The 25,625-nt window shown below is 35.0% G+C and overlaps 1 protein-coding gene across 1 annotated transcript in view; it reads left to right on the top strand.

Moving 5' to 3' along the window:
- CAMSAP1 (calmodulin regulated spectrin associated protein 1) overlaps positions 1–25,625 on the top strand; it is a 49,758-nt gene that overhangs the window by 7,025 nt on the left and 17,108 nt on the right. The window contains 7 exon segments of the mRNA XM_078149956.1: positions 14,903–15,165; positions 16,195–16,356; positions 16,848–16,928; positions 18,959–18,991; positions 23,125–23,266; positions 24,688–24,827; positions 24,935–25,031. Of these exon segments, the coding sequence (XP_078006082.1) occupies positions 14,903–15,165; positions 16,195–16,356; positions 16,848–16,928; positions 18,959–18,991; positions 23,125–23,266; positions 24,688–24,827; positions 24,935–25,031 (918 nt within the window).

The following is a 25,625-nucleotide window of genomic DNA, read 5'->3' as shown; positions in this document are numbered from 1 at the left end:
TTCTTCTCTGTCCTGCTTTATCCATCTATCTCTCTGTATGGAGTAGGGGCTGGAACAGGTATATATGCACAGTAGCTGAGAAAACCAAGGTACCTTTAGAAGATCTCCTTTGCTGTCTACATTGTGTTGATTTCTGTTTCTTTAGACTTCTTTTTAAGTTGTCGCAATATTAAAATGTGAATGAGTATGCATAAAAAAATCAGCCTACTTTTGTAGGTATGCTCTTACCCCACTTCTTAGGGTAAGAGTTGAATTAAAAATATAAGGTGCTGTAGGACATGTGACATCTGAGAATTTTTCAGCTCTGAATTAAGAGATTAGAGAAAAATAGGCTGGATCAGTCAACAGATACAAGTAGTTCCTAATTTACAAATGTCTGTATGTACATGTGGTTGCTATTCTTCTTTACCTCATAATTGCTTATTTTGTGGGGAAAATTGGGTGTTTTAGAGAATCTATAGGACTAGAAGTAGAGGAAGGGAGAAGCTGTGAAAAATAGCACCGTTAGGGGAATTTATAGCATTTGGAACTGGAAGTGATTTTAGAGAATATAGTCCAGCCACTATGTTTTATTGGATTCTGAGACTCATGGAATGAGAGACTTGCTAAAGGTCATATATAACTTGCTTGTTTGTTTTGTAGTCTCCCACCTCCGTCTAAAGATAATTGTCTGAGTTTTTAACTTCTCTTTGTTAGGATATCTGAAATAGTACTAACTAGAGATTAATTTTATTTAATAAGTATCATCTTAAAAAATGAAAAAGTTCTGTGGAATTAAATGAATATCAGTAAGTTATGCTTTAATGAGAATTAATTCATATTTTTTTCATTGCACCATACTGTCTTTTCAGAGTAAATGATATCTATAATTCTGTGAGAAAGATTAGAAGACAGTTAGATAAAAAATAACCTAGATCATTGTACATCCAAATCATGACATATGTTTGTATGTATATATACATATATATACACATATATATATATATATATACACACACATAGTAAAACATTTTAAATTTGTGGTCATTCTGAAACAAGTTTTTCGGAAGTCTATTCAAAAAACCTTTCATAAAGCAAGTAGTTTTAAATTTTATTGTAGGGGAATATTTAACCTATTTGACACTGTTTTCAAACTTTTTAGGAGGATATTTAGTTAGAATTAATAGATTGAATGATTTTTAATTACTTCAGGGGTGTGATAAATACTTGATAATATGTTGTTAAAATGTTGGAATAATGTGTTTTGAAAAAAATTACATTTCTTTATAGTTTCAGGCTTTAAATTTATTTAGACTGTATTTTCCTCTTTCTCAATGATAGAGAACATCCTGGCTTTTTAAAAAATGACTGTACTTTTCATGATCTACTTTTTATGTTACTATTTTGCAGTTCTACTATAGCAGTACTTGCTATAGTAATGGAAATTTGGCAGTTGGTAGGTTCTTTTTGAACTTTTTCATTGTCTTAATAGTGGGAATATTGGTTGGGTCTTGTTATAATATTGCTTAACCTAAAATATTGTTGAGTGACATAGACTGTAAGGAATATTGATTATATTATAGAATAATGCTAAGATTTAGCTGTAGGAATAATGATTTTTGGTTTGATGCTGGTATTTAATTTTGATTTTGAAATCATATTTGCAGTTCAGAGGATGTTTGGAAAAGATAGATTAATCATATACTTTCATTATGAAGATGGTATTCAGTAGCAGTATGATAAATGTATGGATAGCAAAAACTGTTACCACCACCAATATTAATGATAGCTTATACTTTAAAAAAAATTTAAACAAAAGTATTTGTTCATCAATTTTTTTTGGTAATAATTTTTAAAGGTATTATTTTCATTCCCAAATTATCTGCCCCCCCATTAAGAAGGCAAGACATATGATACCCATTATACATGTGAAGTTATACAAAATGTATTTCCACGTTAGCCATTAGTTCTAGTTTTGCTGACTTCACTTTGCATCAGTTCATATAAATCTTCCCAGATTTTTATGAAACCATCCCCTTTATCATATCTTAAATCATAATAGTATTCCATCACACAATCATGTTCCACACTGTGTTCAATTGATAGGTATCTCCTCAGTTTCCAGTTCTTTGCTACTACAAAAAGAGGTAGCTTATACTTTTCAAAGTGCTTTTGTGTATATGAGCTCATTTGAGCTTCCCAGGATCCCTTTGAGATTCAGTAGGGCGGGAGTCATTATCATCTTACCAATGGATAAGGTCACATCTGCTTAATGCCATTAATGTGTGCATAAAATTATTCAGATTTTCAAAACCAGCATGGTTTTTTGTTCATATTCATCATATTGATCCTATATTAAATAGTATAATCACCTTCAACTGTAACCTATATCGGTAGTACATTGGACAACTAATTGGTTATGAATCTGTGCCAATCAAGGTATCTGAATCTGGACTACTAAGAGAGAGTACTTGCCTTAGGAAAGATCTATACAGCCATTGCTCAGGCTGAGCTCTGGTCCATGCTAGAGGCCTTATTGGGGATACTCATTGAACTTGGCATTACCTTTCTCATTTTTCCATGCAACCCGCCTTGAGCGCACCCAGTCCTTGAGAGCAGACTTAGAATTTTTGGGCTTTAATTCTTGTAGTTAGGAATGTGCATCTGTTCTTCTCTGTCAGTGGCAAGTGTCTGTTTAAGTAGATTTTGGGATGGAGTGGTTTGTGTGTGTGTGTATATATGTGTGTATATAAGTGGAAAAAATCACAGAGGGAAGGCACAATCACTAAAGGAGATTAAGAAAGGCTTCTTGAAGAAGGCGGGATTTTAGTTCATACTTAAAGGAAGCTAGAGCCATCAGGAGTCAGTTGAAGAGAGAGAGAATTCCAGGCATGGAGGAATAGGCAGTGAAAATGCACAATCTGTGGAGATGGAGTGTTTTGTGGAGGAATAGCAAAGGAGGCCAGTGTTATGGGATTACAGAATATGTGGAGAGGAATAAGATTAAAGAAGACTAGAAACGTATGGAGGGGTCAAGATATGAAGGTCTTTAAAAGTCAAACAGAGAATTTTATATTTGATCCTGAAGGTGATAGGGAGTTAGTGGAGTTTATTGAATGGGTGTGACTTTATGTAACATGGTCAGGTGGATGCTTTAAGATGATTGCTTTGATAGCTGAGTGGAGGATGGATTGGAGTGGGAGAAATTTGAGGGAAAGAAGTGTTGGAATAGTACAGGCATGTGATGGGATGAGGTCTGCCCCAGGGTGGTGGTACAGTGTCACAGGAGAGAAGGGTACTTATATAAGAGATGTGAAAGTAGAATAGACTAGGCTTGGTACCTAACTTGCTATGGGGAGGGGTCATGAAAAGTGAGGAGTTGAAGATGACACCTACATTTCAAGCCTGGGTGACTGGGAAGATAGGGATGGTGTTCTTTTTTCCCTAATGTATTTTATTTTTATTTTTATTTTTTATTTTTTGGGATGGTGTTCCTGACAGTTATAAAAAGTGAGGGCTTGAGATGGGTGGCAAGATAATGAATTCAGTTTTGAATATGTGGGGTTCGTGATACCTATGGGATATTCATTTTGAGATTTCCAGTAGGTAATTGGAGTGTGAGACAACAGGTCAGGAATGGATAAATAGATCTGAGACTCATAAGTATAAAAATGATAATTGAACCCATGGGAGTTGATAAGTAGATGAACCAAAATACTAGAAAGGGAGAAGAGATGAGGGCTTAGGGCAGAGCTTATGGGGATACTCATAAAATCCAATAAAGGAAATAGACAAGGAGTGGTCATATAGGTAAGTAGAGAACCAGGAGAGAGAAGTGTCGTGAAAATCTAGAGAGAAGACAGTATTAAGGAGAAGAGGGTGATTGACAGTGTCAAAGGCTGCAGAGAGGTCAAGAGGATGAGGATTGATAATTTTGGAATGAGCAATTTCAATTAGATGATGTCAGAAGCCAGACTGAAAAGATTTTAAGAAGAAGGAGGAAAAAGAAGTAGGGGGACTGATTGTAGATGGCCTTCTCCAGGTTGAGTCACAAAAGGGAGGGAGGGATACAGAAGGATAGCTGAGATAGATGGATCAAGTAAAGATCTTTTGAGAGTTAGATTGAGATCACTTGTGCTTGTAGAGGGGTTTGCCTTAGCATGGAGAAGGAACACCCCTTCATGTGAAACAGATAAAGGGGGAGAGAGTTGCAGAAGGCATCTGAGCGATTTGAAATGAGGAACCAGAGAAAAGAGGGAGCTCTTTTTGAATGGTCTCATTTTTTTTTTCAGTGAAATATGAGGCAAAGTTCTTAGCTGAGAGGGTTGGGGGGAAGCTGAGCCATGGGAGATTTGAGGAGGGATAAAAAGCTTTGGAAAAGTCACTGTGGTGACTAGATTAAGAAGATGTAAAAGGGTTACCTTGCTGCAACAGGGACTTACTTGAGAATGTGTAACATAGATTTGTAGTGGACACAGGCATCATGGTTTGGTTATTTTGTTTAGTAGCACATGAGTTGAGGGGGTGGAGGGAAAGAGAAGCATTTATTAAATGCTTACTATGTACCAGGCACTGTGCCAAGCACTTTACAAATATCCCATTTGATCCTCTTATAAACCATATGAGGTAGGTGCTGTTATTATACCCATTTTACAGATGAGACTGAGGGAGACAGATGTTAAATGACTTGCTCAGGGTCAAACAGCTAATGAGTATCTGAGCCTGAATTTAGGTCTTCTGTCTCAAGGCCCAGCACTCAATCCACTGTGCCACATACTTGTGGATGGTAGGAGTAGTCCAAGGCTGAGGCTTGGCAGGGCAAGATTTTTAATCACATAAGGGGGCACTGTACTTGAGAGAAGAGGATAGTGTAGAATCAAACTGATTTACCAAAGGATCAAAAATGAGGAAGGGAAGAGATTGTAGTTAGAGTGTTAGGAGTGGTTTGGGAAAGAACTGAGAATTGGAAGAATTGGAGGTCATGGTGAGGACCAAGAACAGGTTTAGGGGTTTCAGGGTAGAGGGATATCTGTAATAACAACAAATTATGATCAGATAAAGGAATTTCAGTGTTTGTGAAATTGGAAGTGGAACACTTGTGAGTGCTGGAAAAATCAAGGGTTGTGACCATCCATCTCTCTGTAGCTGAGGTGGGGTGGCGGTACAGTAGGTCATGAGAATTGAGGAACTTGAAGAACTGTGAGGTTAATGGGAGTTTGAGAGAGTATTTATATGTATGTTGAAGTCCCTTGGTATAGGGCAGGAATTGGGGAGGAGAGAGAGAGAGATTGTGAGCCAGACTCTGAACTTATTAAAGAAGGAAGGTGGGACTATCTTGAAGCTCAGTAGATAATAGCTCCCAGAATCTTGATTGGGTGATAAATATAGATTGAATGAACCTCAACAGAGGAAAGGTTTCTGAGTGGTGGTGGTAGAGGGAGAGCTTGGAAGTGGCAGTAGGGAAAGCAAGGAGTATTCCAACTCCTTTACTAGAACCAGGGGATATGAGTGAAAGCATAATCATTACCGTAAAGGGTATCCAGGGTAACTTTGTCATTAGGATGGAGCCAGTTCTTGGTAAGTTCAAGAATATAAAAGGATTGAGAAAGAAAAAGGATTTTTTTTTTAAAGTTTGTTACCTTTGGAGCAGGCATTCGAGAAAGCACAATAGAAGGGGGTGAGTGGCTTTGGAGTAAGAAGTTGAAGTTAATAATAATAAGGGTGCTGGCAGTAGGGAGATAGAGAATAATACGATTTGAACAGTGACAGGGGTGCAGACTTACTGGAATGGGGGGGGAATGTAACCTCACTGGAAGTATGTTAATCATTAAAAAATTAATTCAGGCAGGCTATTATCATTTAGGGAGTATATATAGGGTATCAGGCCTTTCTGTGTTGTATATACCTAGAAAAGGTGGTGGGGAGGTATAGGTACAGGTGAAATAGCTGATAATCATAATTGAGCAAAACAAATCTATACCTCTGTTGTGTCCAAAACTGTATGTCTCATTTTCAGCTCCTTGAATCCATCATTTCTCTGTCAGGAGGTTGTAGCATGTTTCATCATCAGTCCTCTGGAGCTGTTGTTGGTCATTGCATTGAACCAAAATTCTTAAGTCTTTCCAAGTTGTTTTTGCAGTATTGTTGTCCTTGTATACATTGTTCTCCTGATCCCAGGAAGACCTGAGTTCACATCCAGCCTTAAACACTTAACAAGCTATGTGACCTTGTTAACCTCAGCTTCAGTTTTCTTAACTGTAAAATGGTAATTAATAGTAGTGCCTATATCCCAATGTTGTTAGGAGAATTAAATGAAGTAGTACTTGTCAAGTGCTTAGCATAGTATTTGGTACAAAGTGGGTTAAATGCCTCTTTTCTTCTTTGCTTCCTTTCTTACTGTGTACCACAGTTTTTTCAGTCACTTCCAATTGATGGGAATCCCCTTTGTTTCTTGTTCATTGCTACAACAAAAAGTTGCAGCAAATTGTAAATGGTTTTGTGCATGTGGGTCTTTTTCTTCTTTTCTTTGAGGCTAATTTAATAGTATTGCTGAAACAAAAGTATGTACTATTTAGTCATATTTCGGGTGTTAATTCCAAATTCCTTTTTCAAAATGGCTGGACCAATTCACATATTGAGATATTTTATATATTGACATTTGTTTCCTCTTTGCTAATACTTATGCCTTTCTTTTTATGCCTTCTTTATCTTATTGTTACTGATAACATTCTAGAACGATGTGAGACAACATTGGAGAAAACCAGGCAGCTTTGCTTTACTCTTGTGTTTATTGGGAAGCTTCTAGTGTTTGCTCATTGCAAATAATGCTAGCTTTGGGTTTTAGTTATGGACTTCTTATCATGTAAAAATGGTTCTTCTGTCTTTGTATTTTGTACTGTTTTTAGCATAAGTGAATGTTTTTAAAAAGCTTTCTGCATTTATCAAAATAATGTGATTTGGGATGTTTTTCTTTTTAATATAATTATGTTAATTATTTTCCTGTTAAATCATTCTTGCATACTTGCTCTAAATTCAACTTCTTCATATTGAATAATTTTTGGATGTATTGCTGATGTCTCTTTTTCAAGATTCTATTTTAAAAATTTTCAGTTAATGTTTATTAGTGGCATTTGCTTATAGTTCTCTTTTATTCTTTTCTGGTTCAGGTAAATTTTTCTCATAAAAGAATTTTGGTAGAGTGCTTTCTCAGTTTTTGGGAATGATTTGAGTGAATAGGTTTGAGTATGATTGAGTAGACTAGGTTTAGTTCTTTAAGCATTTAATAAAATACACCTGGAGATCTGCTTGGACTAGGGTTTTTTTCGCTTTGCTAGTTCCGTTACTGGGCAGCTGGATGATGTAGTAGGTGGTGCACTGGGCCTGGAGTCAGGAAGACTCCACTTCGTGAGTTCAGCTATGGCCTCAGACCCTAGCTGTGTTACCCTGGGCAAATCACTTAACCCTGTTTGCCTCAGTTTCCTCATTGGTAAAATGAGCTGGAGAAGGAAATGGCAAACCACTCTAGTCTAATATCTTTGCCAAGAAAACCTCAAATTAGGGTCATAAAGAGTTGAACACTACTGAAAAATGATTGAACAGCAACAAAGTTACTTTGCAGTTAGTTTGACTTCTTTCTTATTGTTTTTTTGAAGTTGAATTGTTTGTATTTCCTATTATAATGCTTTGTTTATTTGGCTATTTTATATTTTTTATAGATATTGCTCCATTTATTTTGAAATCTTAGTTTTGCTGAAATGTTTGTGTATAGTAAGTTATAATAATTAAAAAAAATTTCTTTGTTGGGATTTTGCCTTGCTGAAATTATCAAAATAAAAAATGATTTTTTCTTTTTTAATCAAATTAATGAAGGGTTTATTGAGTTTAATCTATTCAGAGAACTAGCTTTTATTTAGCAATTACTTAGCAATTCTTTAGTCTTTTTGTTTTTCAGTGCATTTACTTCTTACTAATTTAAAACATTTTCTCTTTTGTGTTTGTTTTGTGATTTTTATTTTATTTTTTATTTAGGCTTTTTTGCTCCCTTTCCTTTCTTCCCTAACATTTTATTCATTGTCTTGAGAATTTTTTCTGGTTTTTGCTTGCTTATTTTTCCTTCTTTGCATCTTACTGTTTTATTGGCTTTTGGGTAGGCCTCTCTTGTTCTTCTTGTTTCTTGACTATTTTTTTCTGTTCCAGGTAGCTTTCTATTGCTATTTGGTCCTTTCCCTATTCATTGCTTCCAGTTTAATCCTGTCCAGACCGTTGGGAGTGGTATCTTTCAGTGACCTCTTCATGTTGGAGTTTGGATAGGATAGATTAGATCCCTACATGCTATATTTGCCCTGTTGTTCCCCCTCCCCTCAACAAGTTGACGACCATTTCTCGACATTTCGGTGTTTTCCTCCTGTTAAGGTGGGAATGGGGATGGTGGGGAGTGGGTGTCAGACTTGGGCATTGCCAAGAGGGGACAAGGATAGAAGCCACCAGGATCACAGTGAACCAAGATCAAAATGATATGTGAGCTAGGTTTATCACAAGATGGGGCCTTTAGGTCTGTTTACCTAGGTTTCTGTTGTTATTTCAGAAGGCTTTACATTTCAGGGGCAGAGATTGTTTCTCATCTTCTTACTGCAATTTTAGTAATATATTTGGCCAATTTCTTTTTCTTTTTTGAGGTATTATACAGATAACTGCTAACACTGCTGTTTTATTGGAAGCCTCAGTTTCCTAATTTTTATGAAGAGCTTTCTCTTTTAAGTGTGGGTTGGGGCCAGAGAGCCTATCGTCCAGGGAAGCAGATGTGGAAGTCTCTGAAGAACACAGTGGCAAGGTGAATTGAAATGTATTTATATCATTAGATAATTTGATTTTATCTTGTACGCTATGTGATTGTTTGCTTCTGGGTGACAAATGAAGCCTAATTCATCACCACCCCTTCTCCCCCATCTTGTCCCCTAGAGTGGAGCAGAGAAGTAAAAATAAGTTTCTGGAGTATACAGGGCAAGGTTGTCCTGAGGTATATTGATCTTATATTTAAGTCTCATGTCTAGCATATTTTCAGAGTAGTTAGTTAAAAGTTAGGTCAGTCAAGAAAGGTGTCAAAAAGGAAACAAACAACTTTGGAATTTCATTTAAAACATATGCATCGAAGGCAAGGAGAATTTTGCTGTGACTTAGAGAAAGGGTATTATGTTTATATTTTTGCCAGTATCATGTAAGGGCTATGTATATGCAGAGTTCTAGTTGATTTCCATTCTAGATAAGAAAGTATAAAAGTTAGAGGAATGCATTTCTAGTCTCTTGATTCTTTAAGCTAAATAAATGATATAAGTTTCTTCCTGTAAGAGGATGCGAGCTGTACTATTTTAAGGAAGCAACTTCTGGTGTACAAAGGAATGATGGAGTGAATCCATAGGTGAGAGGTCATCTAGTAATGGTCAGAGGAAGAGGTCATCTAGTAATGGTCAGAGGAAGAAGGTAAGAATAATGGTGATTGGTGAATTCTGAGGAGTGCTAAGGCAGCTATTAGTGAACCTGATTTTAACGAGAGGTCTACCATTTTTCTGGGGCATATATCTGGAATGTAATGGGGCTTTTAGGAATTCTTTAATACTGGCAATCGCTACGGTCATCCATATAGATATGATGTCATCAAAATGAACCTATTAAATATTCTCAGGGAATATGAAGTCCTGGGTAAAAAAACTGAAGATGTTAGCACTGTTAGTGGTTTCATGCTTCTTCTATCTATTGAAGGTAGAGCCTACAAAGGGAGAGGTAGACTTGTGAGTTGAACAGCTGATTTGAGAGTTGAAGCTGTTATTTCAGAATGGAGTTTGAATTTCTGGACCATGGATTTAAAATACAAGAATGATAAGTTCTTGGACAGGGATGAATTGTACCTAACCATGTGCATGTAAAAACATTTTCTTGGAATATTGCAAAGGTAATCAGGCTTTAAATTAAAAAAGTAGGTGGAAGGAGAGAATGGTTTTTGTAAATCTGATTAGCTTGATACCACAGAGTGTAGCAGATACAGCATTGGAGGAGAAATAATAACAAATGAGAAGATCGGAAATTTAAGTGAGATAATATCCAAAAGGAACTGCCAATAATGCAACTTAGTTGTATAACTGTCAGTTATAAAAGGGTGAATTAGAGATCCTGTTCCAAGGGGGCAAAATTAACTTCGTATATGTTGATGAGACTTAATAGAATGGTGCTCATGATTGAAAGTTGATTTTGAAGGAGTATACCCAATTCAAAAGAACTAGAGTAGATAAAAGAGAGATACTTGTATAGTGTAACTATAGACTTATTTGAGGAAATCTAGTACTGTGAGGGTTGAAATGTGGAAGAGAGAATTTGGGAGAGGATCAACAGACTTAGAAACAGAAGTGATACTGTTGTATGGGTATACTTATATACTACATGGATAGGAAGGGTTAGATGAGGAGTTTGGAAAAAAGATCTTGAGGCTTGTATGTAAGCATGATATTGTAGTGATAGGGGTCTTCAGCTTTCTGGGCATCTCTCTACTGGCACTCTTTCTTTGCCAAAATCAGAGCAACTGGTAAATTGTGACTTGCTATGATTGTGGTTTTATTCAACAGCAAGGGGAATTGCTATTTTGGACTTGATTCTTACCAAAAAGGAGGAACTGGTTGTTGAGGTAGAAATAACAGAAACCTTGGGGGCAATGCTACTACTGCATTATACAACTTGTGAGCCAAAGCAGATAGCTAGGCATTGTTTGATATTTATCCTAGATTTTGAGAGAGCAGATTTAGAGAATTCAGAGTAAGGATAGATAAGATCCAGTGGCCTAATATTTTGAAGGGAAAGTTGACTCAGGAAGCACTCAGAAATAAACTAAAGCACCAACAGAAATTATTCCAAGGGGAAGGAAAAGAGGTGTTGCCTAAAGGGATTAATGTTGGCTATACAAACAAATTCAGATTTTGAAGAGACATATATAGAAGGTGAAAGTAAGAGCAGGTAACTAGAGATAAATAATAAAAGAATAATACAGTCCTGTAGAAATAATATCAGTAACACTAAAGCCCAGAATAAGGTGTGTCTGGTGATGAATGCTTAGGACTAAAACAAAAAAAATTTTAAAGTTATGTTGGAGGCAAGAGAAGGATCCAAGTATAGATGATGATTCCTCTTTGGGGGTGGAGGGTGGGATGGTGATAACAGACAGTGGTGAGAAGGCTGAACTGCTAACTAAACTCTTATTTTGCTTGTTTTCTCTTCCAAGGAGAATTGTCTTTGAACTGAGAACAGAACAAAAATAGTGGGGGAGTAAAAAGTCAAAATAATTGAGGAGACAGAATCTGACTTCCCTCATTGAGTTGTTACCAGGCCTGAGTAGATTATATTACAGAATACTGAAGAATTAAAATTGTAATTGTTGATCTGACATCTATGATGTAGAAGGTCTTGGAGAATGTGAGAGGTTCCACAGACTTGGTAAATGCTCTAATTTTTGAAAAAAGGGAAGAATGAATTCTGTGAACTATTGGACCATTGAGCTTTGGCTCAATGAAATTTGGCAAAATTTTAGTACATCATTTTTAAGTTTTATTGATTATGTAGAATATTGTCCATAGTATAATATCTGGGTAAATGGACAACTTGTAGAGCTTGTTGGACATATTTGGACAAATATTGAGAATGTGCAATGAACTAGGGCCAAAATTGAGTAGTAGAAAAGTGGCCTGGATTGTCTTTGGGAATTTGCCAAGTTCTTTGAATGACTTCAAGTTTTCCCCTTATGGAGCTTCTCCCTATGTTCTTCCCTCCCCCATTTGATTTTTTTTTTTTTATGAAGGAACATGGATTTTAGTCCTTGGAATATTCTGTTTTTTCTTCTTCCTTTGCCTAATTCTTTTTATAACTCCCTCTCCTTTTAATCTTTTAGTTCCTTAGAATCATTTGTCTTTAGATGGAGCTCTTTGGCATCTGCCCATTTTGAAAAAAATTGTAAATAATCTTGCACCAGAAGCATGAGCTTATTGATTTCATTGTTTAGTACTTTCTTGTTAACTATATTCATTTATCTTTCTTGTGCTTTGTCTTGTTTGAAGTGTTTGCTTGTCAAGTGCTTTGGTTTCTTTGGAAGTAATTACTCAGGTAGATGGATAAATAATAGAGCATTTATTAAGTGCTTGCTGTGTGGTGGGCATTGTGCTGAGCACTATCTGATTCTGTTCTGCAGGTTCCACCCCAAATAACTAACTATTTTTTGCCACGGTGGGACTTTTAAACTTCAGTTCTCTCTTGTTAAAAAGATGTTAAACTGGGTCACTAAAAAGAATGGACAGATCACTGACCCCTAAAATATATGCCTATTGGGTTATTCCCTCTAGTGCAAAACCTTCAGCCATGCTGAAATTGGTTAGGGTGAGTGGGATTTCAGCCTTCTACTCTTAATTTACAAAGTTTTACATTGAGTGGAGATAATTTGCATTCGCTTTTTGTTGCTGTTCAGTCATTTCAATCATGTCTGACTCTGCCTGATCCCTTTTGGGGTTTTCTTGGCAAAAATACTGGAGTGGTTTGCCATTTCCTTCTTTAGCTCATTTTATAGATGAGGAACTGAGGCAAACAGGGTTAAGTGACTTGCCGCAGTTCACATAGCCTAGTAAGTATCTGAGGCCAGATTTGAACTCAAATAGATGAGTCTTCTGGACCACAGGCCAGATGCTTTATCTGCTATGCAACCACCTTCTCTTGATGCAATTCTAATTGCTATATATGGCCCTTTTAAAACCTATTTATTTACTTACTTATTCATTCATTTATTTATTTATTTATTGCTAAGCTCTTACTTTATGCCAAGCTATGTACAGTGTGCTAAGTGCTGTGATTACAAATAGAAAAATTGAGACAGTCCCTTTCCACAAGGGACTTATACTCTAATCAGCAGAGATAACACATCATAGAAGTTCATCTTCCATCAGCAGATGCAAAGGCTTGAAAATCCTTTAGTTGTGATTGGGTGGATTGCAAAGCCCAGAAATTCTTTGGTTACATAAGTAGTTAATATGGTTGCCCAGAGACATTCATCAGTATCGTATATCAATTTCATGAAGACATGCTTGCTCCTGTTTTGGATAATGCTTTTGTGCTTTCCTAGTCACCAGTGGAGTGAAACAAGACTGTGTGCTTGCTCCAATGCTTTTTAGCATGATGTTTTCAGCAGTGTTGCCAGGCACTTTCAATGAGTATGAACACAGAATCAAGGTTAGTCATCGTACTGATAGTAAATTATTTAATTTGAAAAGACTACAAGCCAAGACTAGTGTGGAGGGAGAGTTGGTGCATGACTTTTTTGTTCTTAGATGGTTGTACACTCAGTGCAGCCTCTGAAGCTGAGATGCAACAAGTTATTGATTGATTCTCTGCTACTTGTGCAAATTTTGGCCCAACACCAAGAAAACACAGGTGTTCCACCAGCCAGCACCACACCATCCATACATGGAATGATTAGTTATAGCAAACGGAGAAGTTTTGAATATTGTGGATAAGTTCACTTACCTTGGCAGTATATTTTCTAGGGGTGTGCACATTAATAATGAGGTTGACACATGCATTGCCACAGCTAGATCAGTCTTTGGGAGGGTCCAAAGACAAGTGTGGGGGAGAAGAGGTATTAAACTGATTATCATATTGAAGGTCTACAGAGCCATTGTGCTGACCTCATTGTTGTATGCCTGTGAAGCCTGGACAGTATACCAGTGCCATGCCAGTCAACTGAATTGCTTCCATTTGAATATCTTAGGAAGATTCTGGAGATCACCTTGGACACTTACATTCTTTCTTGAACTAAACTACTAATCATTCAAACTACTGCAGAGAGCGCAACTCCAGTGGGTTAGCCACATTGTTCTAATGCCAAAGGTACTCTTGTATAAAAGACTTATTTTATGGAGAACTCATACAAGGCAAGTACTCACATGGTGGGCAGAAGAAGTGATACAAGGACACTCTTGAGGTCTCTGAAGAATTTTGGAATTGATTGTGTGACATGGGAGACACTGGCACAGGACCTCCCAGTGTGGCATACCCCCCCCCCATTAAAGAAAGCATTATGCTCCCTAAACAAAGCAGAATTGAAGTAGCTCAAAAGAAATATGAGATGTGCAAATTTAGAGAATTCATCCTAAATGTTCACATGGACTATTTGTGCCTGACCTGTGGCAGACTCTCTTGAGCTTTTTTATTGGTCTGATCAGCCATAGTCAGACACAGTGTGATTTGACTCTTAACATAGTGATGTTATTTTGGTCCTCTTTAAGAACAAAGGACAACAACCAGTTAATATGACATTGCTAGGAAACTACTGGGCATTGAAACAGGCAGATGGTAAAGCCTGGTAGTCCTCCATCTTACCAGGAGGATTGGAGTTGTCTCCTATCCACTTTAAGCCCAATCATCAGTCAGGCAGCTTGGCTAAAAGCTGAAGATAAGGTGGGAAGGCTCTTTGGGTGGTAGTGGTGGGAGTGAGTTAAGGGGAAATGTAAGGAAGGGTAGAAATTGTGGGGGAAATTATGCTGAGAACCATTTACTTTTCACTATCTTGCCAGTCCTTTTTCTGTATTTTTCAGTAACGATATTTAATAATTAAGTTAGACAAATATTATTTTAAAGCATTAGTGGAAATAAATATTAACTTTATCAGCTTTGGTATTAAAATAATCTATTTTGTATATTACTGAAATATTATATATGAAAATCATTAAAAAAACTCATTTTATGCTATTAGTCACTTAACTGTAATTCCATGATTGAGTACAGTCATGTTAACTGATACTTACCCTTATATCATCTGTTTTAGATGAACGAGTCTGTCAGAGTTTTCTTATTTGCTTATTGTATAAATTCATTTACCTTTTTATTATTTTCCTTGTTTCAGATAATATCCCAGAAGATTTAAAAGATCCATTTTACATAGACCAGTATGAACAGGAACATATTAAACCACCTGTTATCAAGCTTTTGCTGTCCAGTGAGTTATATTGTCGGGTCTGTAGCCTCATTTTGAAAGGTGACCAGGTAGCAGCATTAAAAGGACATCAGTCTGTTGTTCAGGCCTTGTCTCGGAAAGGAATTTATGTAATTGAGAGTGATGACACACCAGTAACTGAATCTGACCTCAGTTGTGCACCTATAAAAATGGTGAGTACTAGCAGGTTTTAAAACATTTTTAAACTTAGACTGTTGTGTGTTTTTTAGGGGATAATATTCCCTTGGGCTCTGGTGATCTGAATTGAAATGCACTGAATTTTTCTCTTTAATATTTTGATCTCTTGAAACAGGATTGACTTTTACATCGCATACCTGCGTTGTGCAACTGCCTCTGCATATTTTGGCTAAGTGAATAAAAAGTAATTTAGTTAAGTCAGCAGCTCATCAACAACTTCCAAAATTCAAGTAAAATGTAATGTAAACATTATATAAGTACTAAGTAAGATATTAGAAAATTGGATTTTCACAAAAAAGGTTTTTTAGTAAGTTTTAAATTTCTTAAAATTTGGGTATTCACTTTTACATAATGGAAAAAGGCAGTGACTTATTTTAACCTATTTTTATCTTGGTGAATGCTGTGTAAGAAAATTCAAGAAAGATATGACTTAATTTAGACACACAAATCAAACATTTTTGAGGCAAACATCTTAGAAATATTGTGTCTTCGTTGTCTACCAGTTTGTCAAATGGATGTCTTTTTAAAGTATTTTTGTTCTAAAACAAATGATTATACTAATCCAATGGTACTTTCCCTTTGTGTTTAGCAAAAATAATCATATGATTTATGTGACACTGCTAGACTCCACTTGGATGTATTTTACACAGGAACACTTATTTTACATTGACTATATTGGTGATTTTTCATGTCCACAAATTTTGTGGATATTTGCTTTCGGTCACTGGTATTTTGTAAATGTGCATGACATTATTTAAGAAAAGGTTGACATGTTCTCTATACACACTGTCTCCCACATGAGTGTACCTCCCTTTTGTTTATTTGTAATAAGCCTGTGGCCTAAAATTTCAAATAAATATGGCATAGAAGAAATATGAGCATGGTATTTGTAAGCAGAAAGAGTCCACAATTAGGAATTTGAGAAAGTATTATTGGGAGCACAGTGAAAGATTTGTAGTTTTGAATGAGATTGTGACTACCTACTTTTCATATCTATTCCCCAGAGTTCACATATGGCTATGATTGATGCTTTAATGACAGCCTACACTATAGAAATGATCAGCATTGAAAAAGTAGTTGCCAGTGTCAAACGCTTTTCTACATTCAGTGCCTCAAAAGAGCTTCCATATGATCTGGAGGATGCAATGGTTTTCTGGATTAACAAGGTCAGTACTTTGAAGCCATTTCAGTGTCTCCAGGTCATTAAAATATCCTTAGTCGATTATGGGCCTGCTGTTAGGGTAAATAATGTTTTTTTTAAAATACTCAGATATGGAACTGGAACTAACTGTGTCCTCCCTTGTTGGGGAGAGAGAAAAATACCTTTCTCTTACTAACTTGACCTCTAACTACGTATGCCTTAGAATTAGTAGCATTAATCAACCTTTTGCTATATAATGTATATGTAGAAATGATTACGCTATATTAAAGGAGAAAAAAATTACTTTTCAACTTCAAAGGGAAATTGTCACCCACTTTTATGGTACCCATGACTATTTGTAAAATTGTTTAATAATAGTACATGGGTTTAAGAGCTCTCTATTAAGAATAAGTGAAATATTAAATTCTAGATATCTCTGGGTAGGTAAACAAGATATTGATTATAACATCTGAAGGCATTTGCATATTATATATTTTTTTCCTTTTGCTATTTTAGGTGAACCTGAAAATGAGGGAGATAACAGAGAAAGAGGTAAAATTAAAGCAGCAGCTGTTAGAGAGCCCAGCTCACCAAAAGGTAATAAAAGGCTGTATTTAACTTCTCTGGAAACTTTTTGGTTTGGAATCATTGTCAAGTACAATTTAACGTAGCCCCAAATGGAAACTTTTCATCTTTGTGATAGTAGCTACTTGTCTGACGTTTGCCTCAGCTCACTAAATATACACTGGTGAAATTGTTGAATTCAGGTAAATTCAGCAAAGAATTACCAAGTGTCCATTATGTGCGGTAAATTGGAGGGTAAAAAGGTAGATGTGATGTAAATTCTGCCTTGGAGAACTCACAGCCTTTTAGGGGGAAGAGACACCTATACAAGTAACTGATAAAAGGAAGACTGGAGTAAATGCAAAGAAGAGATCAAATAGATTATTATGATAAATGAGAGGATGCAGATACATGTCTTAGTTGTGTGTGTGTGTGTGTGTGTGTGTATGTATGTGTAGGGTTTGGGTGGATAGTATCAGGCAAGCCTTATGGAAGACATAGTACCCGAGTTGGGCCTTTAAGAAAGGAAGGGGGTAATGGGGATATCAGGGCATATGAGAATGGATGGTCAGGAGGGACAGGAGTTTATTGAAGGAAGAAGTACATTATACACGTACAGGACAGTGGAGCAAAGGCATGGAGATGGGGAAGAGCAATATGAGAGCAAGGGATGGGGAATAGACTAGTTTAACTAAAACATGGAGTAGTGAAAAATAAGGAAAGTAGATTGAAGCCAGAAATTTGTTGTTCAGTAGTTCAGTTATATCTGACTCTTTGTGACCCTGTGGGCCATACTGTCCATGCGGTTTTCTTGGCAGAGTATTGAAGTGATTTGCTATTTCTTTCTCCAGTGGGTTAAGGCTAGCTTGAGTGACTTGCCCAGAATCACAGAACTAGTAAGTGTCTGAGGCTGGATTTGAGCTTGGGCTTCCTGACTCCAGGCCCAGCTCTATATGCATTGCGCTACCAGAAATGAAAGGACCCTAAATATTAGAATTAAGAGCTTAGCTTTTAGTCAGTAGACTGTAGGGAATCACTGAAAGTTTGTGAGTAAAGGAATGGCATGATCAAAGCAATTAGGAATTAGGAAAATTATGTAGCTAACAGTATGGAGGATAGTTTAGAGATGGAGGGTAGAATACCAGTTGTAAGGGTCTTTATCATACATAGTTTAGGTTAGAAGAGATAAAGGCTATGACTGGGGTGGTTATAGTATAGACAGAGGAGGGCATGGATGAGAGGTATCTTGGAGGGAGAATCAACAGAAATTGATAGGTTTTTTTGGATGTGGGGGCTATGACTAAGGTTACAAGCCATGGTTAGAAAGGTAGAAGCATATTGTAGAATACTGTGGAAGGCAAGGGGGCACAAAGTATGTGAGAGTTCAGAATTCTGAGATGACTTAGAGGGCAATGGACATGTTTGACCTGTATCCCTCTTCCTTATTAGAACATGTCTGTTTCCTATCAAAAATTAAGCATGAATGCAGAGGGAGGAGGTTCAAAGAGTAAGGGAGTTCTACAGAACTGAATAATACTGTATATGACCCTACCCTTTGTTCCCTCCTCTTCCTTCCCTTATCTATGTAACTATATTGGTTATAATGCACTTTTACACTTTCATTATTAGAGAATATAATGTCCTTAAAATGGAAATGTGCCTCAGTTTCTATTGTGTTTAAAAAGAGCTCTTCCATTTTAAGCTAAAAAATTATGCGTGTAAACAAAAATAAAAGACCAAGATAAAAAATACATCGAGAATTGGCTTTTCCTTTTAGATATGAACCAATTTTTAAAAAATTTGCTACAATAAAATAGCAAGTATAGATCATATTAATTATTATTGGATTTGTAAAGGGACACTAAGGCTTAAAGTTTTTCTTTTAAACTATTAAATTTTAAACTGAAGTTTTCTAATATTACTTTCAACTTATGAAACTTAACAATCTTGTCTTACTAGTAGTAAATACAAAGTGTACCTTGCTTAAGTGCATTCAGATATCATTACTTGATCTGCTGATGTTCCTTTCCTTTCCTACCTTCCTTTCCTTGCTTCCTGAGCAGTCTCCTTCCAAATGGTATTGGAAATTAGTACCTGTAAGTGAACTACTTTTACACTAGTCACCATAAGAATTTCCATGGCTTTTAAATATAAATGATTGCTTTTATTAAGAACAGTAAAACAGTAACAATAAAACCTCTGACAAATTTGTTTACTTGTTCATAATCTGTTTTAAAATAAAATTTAGTTTCTGTAATGTGAATGTCTACTGCATAAAATAATTTTATAGGTACAAGTTATGCTTTGTTTGAAAATGCTGAGTTTTATGTTTCTTAAGTTATTTTTAAGCTGTTTATTTTTATGAACACTTTAAGTAACACCATGGTAATAGCCTAAATAGTCAGCATAAAATGGAAGGGATGCATACTTTGTTCAGACAGTACAAAGCAGGTATTTTCCTAAGCTGTAAATTGAAGAGGGGTAGGTAGATACCAAACTACATAAATTTTTCTGCTTTGCAATTTACAGCTTTTTTGGGGGGGTTATTTTCTGGATTGTTTTCAACTTTGGAGTTCACTAACTAGATGTGAGTGAATAGATTATCCAGTTGCAAAAATGGCTTTCTTTAAAAATAATGGGTATTAAAGTAGTCGTTGTTAATTGACTATAGAGAAGTGGGTGTTTTTTTTTCACCTTTAAAATTCTTCTAATATGTCCTTAGACTATTTTTTAGCTTTACCATCATTTGTCTTTAAGACTTGATAGCCATGGATTCACCTCTGTCAAAATGCTAGAAATACCTAGCAATCATTTATGACACTTTTGTGAGAAATTTTTTTCAAAAAACAGTTATTGAATACACAAACCACATATAAAGCACAGTGAGGCTTAAAAAGATGACTAAGTTCACAGATTATCAGAGTTAGAAGGGATCTCCCATATCAGAACAGATCTCTCCATTCTTTGATGGAAGATCTCAAGTGAGGAGGAAGCCCCATTTGCTGCCTCTTGAGGGATCTTATTCTACGTTTGCATAGCTTTGTTAGGAAATTTTTCCTTATGCCATGCCTAAATCTGCCTCTCTGAGACCTCTGTATGTTGTTCCTCGTTCTCCCCTTTGAGGTCCAACATTACAAATTTAATCTATCCACATGATATCTTTAGACACTATGCTTCTCTTAACCCAAGATTGCATTAGTTTTTTGACTGCCTTGTCGCACTGTTGACTCATATTGAGATTGGAACCCACTAAAAACTCTGGTTCTTTTTCAGACAAACTGCTACTTAGCCATGCTTCTCCCATTTTGTACTTGGGGATTTGATTTTTAGAACCCACATATGAGATTTTACATTTATCCCTAATAATTTCATCTTAATAGATTTAACCCAATGTTCTAGCCTGCTGAAGTATTTTTGTTCCTTGACTTGTGGCGTCCAGTCTTGTTAGTTCTGTGTCATATATACATTTGATAAGCGTGCCATCTAAGCCTCTATCCAAGTCATTCATAAAATTTTTGGCTAGCACAGGCTATTTACTCATTTATATTGTATTATAATATCAGTCAATAATATCATATCAGTAATCAATAATATTATGTTATATTCAGGGAGGACCTCTGAAGACTTTCTTCTGAGTTCAGATCAAGGCATTGATATCTACTACTTTTTGGATCTGTTCATTTAGCCAGTTCTGGATCCACTTAACTTGCTTTCCATTTTATTCACAAGAATACCATGACTTTGTTTGATGTTAAAATCTAGAGAAGCTATACTTGTGTAATATTTGTCTAATTTTAAGTTTAATAATGACCCTTTTCTAAAAAATAAAAAAAGAAATGAGGTTACTTTGGCATTGTTATTTGTGAATCTGCAGGCTTTGTGATCACTGCTTTCTTTTTTACTTACCATCTCTTTAACAATAGATTCTGGAATTTTGCCAGATATTGCATATAAACTTAATTGTTTGCAGACTGGATATAAGCTTATTGTTTGCAGACTACCCTTTCTTGAATTTATTTCCTAACCACAATTTTTGTAACAAAATAGAGTAGTATTTCTATATTATAGAGTAGTATTTCTATGTTATGGATCTGGCTAGATATACATAGGCAGTTTTTTTCCTCTCCTTCCATATTGATTTTCAGATAAAATATTTGGCTTTGAGGAGGTTAAAATCTACTGGGGAGATAAATCTGTATATAGATGATAAAAAATAGTGTCATAGGTGGCACAAAAGGTACATAGTAGTATGGGAATTCAGAGGAGGAGAAGACTTATTTCTGCTAAAAGGATCAGATGCTCCCAGAATTCCAAACATCTCAGTTAAAAATGGATTTTATACTGTCTCATAAATTGGAGACTGCTGCATTCAGCTTGATTTTCCTACTCCTTTTACACTAATTGTTTGTGCTGAATTATTATTTTAGAATTTGTAAATAGAAGTTAAATACTGATGTATATTTTATATCATTCACATTAGCATTAGCATTTATTCTTGCTTGTTGGGGTAATATCTTTTAAAATGTTTAAAGTCTCCTGTCTTCTTAAATCCTCAGAGCCAAAGTAATTACTTACAAATACTTTTAGTGAATACACCTAGAATTGTAGGCCTTAAAGTAATAAGATTTCAAATAAGATTATACATAAATTGAAACCATGGAAGTATTATACGTAAGATTTCATTTTATCAGATAAATCATTATTATGATAGTTACTAGTAGGTATATGTTACAAATTGGTTGATGATAAATTAGTTGCCTTTTCAAGGTGGGGGAAGCAGAGGGAGGGAAGGAGAGAATTTGGAACCTAAAATTTAAAAAAAGAATGTTAAAATTTGTTTTTACATGTAATTAGAGAAAAAATAAAATATAAAAACTTTAAAAAATAGAAAAGTATTTCCTAGTAAAATTTGGCAGTGGCTAAAGTTTTACATTAAGCTACAAAAAGCCTAGAGGTTTTTTAAAAACCCATGTTACTGTATTCTTATTAATTTAACTTAGATTCCTTAAACTGCTAACTGGAACATTATAGATGATTTAATCTCCACATCTTATCCTTCCTTAGAGGATAAGACCTTTTGAGTTGCTGCATGAGTTTGTTTAATCACCATCATGTGTGTCTCATGATCTGTTTTTGTGTAAGCCTGATCTCTGGTGCATGCTATTTCATACTGCATGCTGGAACCTGTAGACTATGCTCGTGTGGTACAGTATGATTCACGTTATTTAGATTGTAGAGTGCTTCAGGTTAGGAAAAGCAAGTTGTAATTTGTATTAATGCAAATTTGTTGTCTAAAATGTAAAGAAATTTAAAATATAAACAATTCCCACATTTGTATTGTACTTTTTTGTGATTTAGTGCTAATTATAAAATTATTGCTTCTTACTGAGTAATAATTATTCTTGCTTTGGTTTAGTCTACACTTTTCTTGAAAATTCATGATTTTTATTGTAGAGCTTGAGATTGCTTGCAATTTGAACTGTAGAAGAAAATTGATTGGAAATAGCAATAACATTTTAAAAGTAGATATTATTGAATTGTGAATCACATGAGAATGTAAGTGAAATAGTTCTGAGTTTGTAGATTAAAATTTGAAAATTAAAGTTACTCTTTTTTCCACAAATTTAATTTATATTATGTGTCTGTTCATAAATATGATATTCATGTTAGGTCTCAAATGGTTTCTTAGGTTGTTGATGTAATGAACAATAGTTTCTTCTTAATGCAAGTGTATGAAAACTGAAAAATAATTGTTACATGTAGTACTCTTCCCAGAATTCAATTGCCTGTTACTTAGTTGTACTTACTTGTAGTTGACTTATTTTAAAAAAAAAAACCATTCCATTATGTTTAAAAATATCTTCAGACTGTATATTAATGCTTTTATTTGTTGGTATTCAGGCAAAGAATAGCTGATATTTTATTAACATTTACTAATATAAAAACATTTTAGCTTTAAAGGATGTAGGTTTTAAATAATTTGGACTGACTTTAATACTTTTTTTTTTACATCTTACTTTTTTGTGTGCTGTATTTCATTAACCTTTCAAAGGTCAGCCTCAAGGTTGGGTAGTAGGTCTAGTATTATGGGCAAATAATTGTTTTTAAACAATGTAGAATATATAAGTTGTGTGTTTTGCTATGTCAAATTATGTAGCAGGTTATGAGATATATAAAACACATTTTAAAACATCCTCATATAATCAAATCTTCCTTTTCTTAAATATAGGTTCGATACCGACGAGAGCATCTTTCGAATAGACAATTACCATACTTTCCATTGGTGGAAGATCTTATGAAAGATGGCAGTGATGGTGCTGCTCTTTTAGCTGTGATACACTATTATTGTCCAGAACAAATGAAATTAGATGGTAAGTAAAGGGTATTTTTTCCTTTAAGCATGTTAGATTCTATGGATTCAGTTATGTGAGTGTCATACTTAACTTTTGATTAGCATTTTGCCTGACAGACTTGTTTTCAGGAAAAGATTTGACTGAAGTGCTAAAGAGAGGATATAGGCTAGACATGTTTCTCCAAAGGATTAGACTTTTGTAGGTCCTGGTATATAGCCTCCCTTCAGATATCTGGATGCTTTTGGTTTCTAACAGAAAAATCAATGTAGAAATGAAGTTTCTGATGATTCCTAAAAATTTGTATTCATATTTTTAAAGCAGTCATGTTTCTATTTGGGGAAAAACCAAGAAGTCAAAGTCATGACTTATCTTAAAATCTCATGTTAGAGATCCTAATGATAATAGTTCACTTTTATGTGCCACTTTGTACTGTACAAAGTGCTTTCCTTACGACAACTTTGTGAAGTAGGTAAGATATTATTATCCTCAGTTTATATGAGAAAACTGAAGGCCATCATCTATTATTATTCTACTTGGTAGTTCAGTGATTTCTTAAGCATTGAAAATGAGACAGTTAGAATTTGTTTAGTGTAGATTTAGGCTGTGTTTATTAGATATTAATTTATAGTCCTCAAAATCCTAATCAGCTACTGAAATGATTTTGCTTTAGACTATAAAAAAAATCTCTTTTGATTTGGTGTTTTTTTTCCTCACAATTTGTTCATATTGCTACCAAGGTGAATTTTGTGTTAATGTGTGTGCTTGGAAGGCAAATAAATATGATGTAGAAAAATTGTTTCTGATTTTTATTTTGACGTGTAACTTTTTTTTAGCCATCCTCTTGCCTCCTCTTTTATTGTCATAGATTTTATTCTCCTATGTTTAGGAGAATTTAAGCATAATGTCCCAGTCATCATTAAGTAGACTTGAGAGACTTTAAAAAATTCTTTGTTTTCTCCATTTAAAAAATGTGTAAACACAAGATTTGAGGACATTTATTTAGGAAATGAATGTAAGACACTTTGAATTTCATGGAATAGTTTCTTTATATGTGGAAGATGAGTAATGGAAAATAAGTTTTGATCTTTGTTTGGAGAGTGTTAGCCTTCTCACAAGTAATTTCAACTAATCAATATTAACTTTTACATTCTGAATCATCGTTTCTTTTATGTTTCTTTTTTCCTATTGAGTAATTGCCAACATATGGAATACAGTTTTGAAAGGTTTACTTTGTTCTAGAGGTTTTACTGTTCCTGTAAAAATCCTTAATAATTTTAGAATCTTGTTCAGTATTGCTTCTATTGTAGTATTTTTCACATCACATAATATAATTCACTAATATCATATCATATAATTCACTGATAGTTGCGTAATTGCAATACATTGTGAAAAAGACCTTTTTCTTTGCAGTAAATTTCAATTGTGTTTCTGCCCACCAGATATATGTTTGAAGGAAGTAACATCAATAGCTGACAGTTTATACAATATTCAGCTTCTGAGAGAATTCTCAAATGAATACCTAAACAAATGCTTTTATCTCACCTTAGAAGACATGCTGTATGCTCCTTTAGTGTTAAAGGTAAAGACTTAATACAGAAGTATATTTATTATTTAGTACAATTATATGAGGGCACTACTTGCTTTAAAAAACAAGTCACTTACTTTATCCTTATTTTATTTTTTAAGCCAAATCTTATGGTTTTTATTGCGGAATTATTCTGGTGGTTTGAGAATGTAAAGCCAGATTTTGTACAACCAAGGGATGTTCAAGAAGTAAAAGATGGTAAGTGATTAACTTTTTTTTTCTTTTTAGGCAGTTGGGGTTAAGTGACTTGCCCAGGGTCACACAGCTAATACGTGTCTGAGGCAAATCAGGTCCTCCTGACTCCAGGGCTAGTGCCGTGTCCACTGTGCCACCTGGTGGCACTCAGTGATTAACTTTTGATAAACATAAGTATTGGCTTTTTTCCTTGAGTAGTAAGAAAAGCCTCTTTAATAGATTACTAGCCTTTTTAATCACAGATGGTTTGGTAAGACTGCTACTTTTTTCGTAAACCTGTTCGATCCAAGGTTATTTAAACTTTCTTTGCTATCTAAACCTGCAGTTTGTTTTGCGATGGTGATTGCTTAAATCTGTTTTGGGAGTCTGGGCTTATTTTTTGCTAGGACTTTCATTTTCTGTAAAATAAATTAATTTGAGCTTTGGTGTTTTTTTGTTTTCTTGCATGGTGGGCATTTTGAGTGGTTTCTTTAGGAATTGCTTTGCTATGAAAAGTCAATCTATTTATTTGACCTCCTGCTCTGTTGTTCTCTCAAAGCTACAGTGGGCTTCTCACCATATCCAGTGGATTTTTATCCCACTTGACCTTTCTGTAGC

The sequence above is a fragment of the Phascolarctos cinereus genome, unplaced genomic scaffold (assembly GCF_003287225.1).
Source record: "Phascolarctos cinereus isolate Bilbo 61053 unplaced genomic scaffold, phaCin_HiC Scaffold_2;HRSCAF=192, whole genome shotgun sequence".
Lineage (NCBI taxonomy): Eukaryota > Metazoa > Chordata > Mammalia > Diprotodontia > Phascolarctidae > Phascolarctos > Phascolarctos cinereus.
This window is presented reverse-complemented; position numbering and strand designations above follow the sequence as displayed.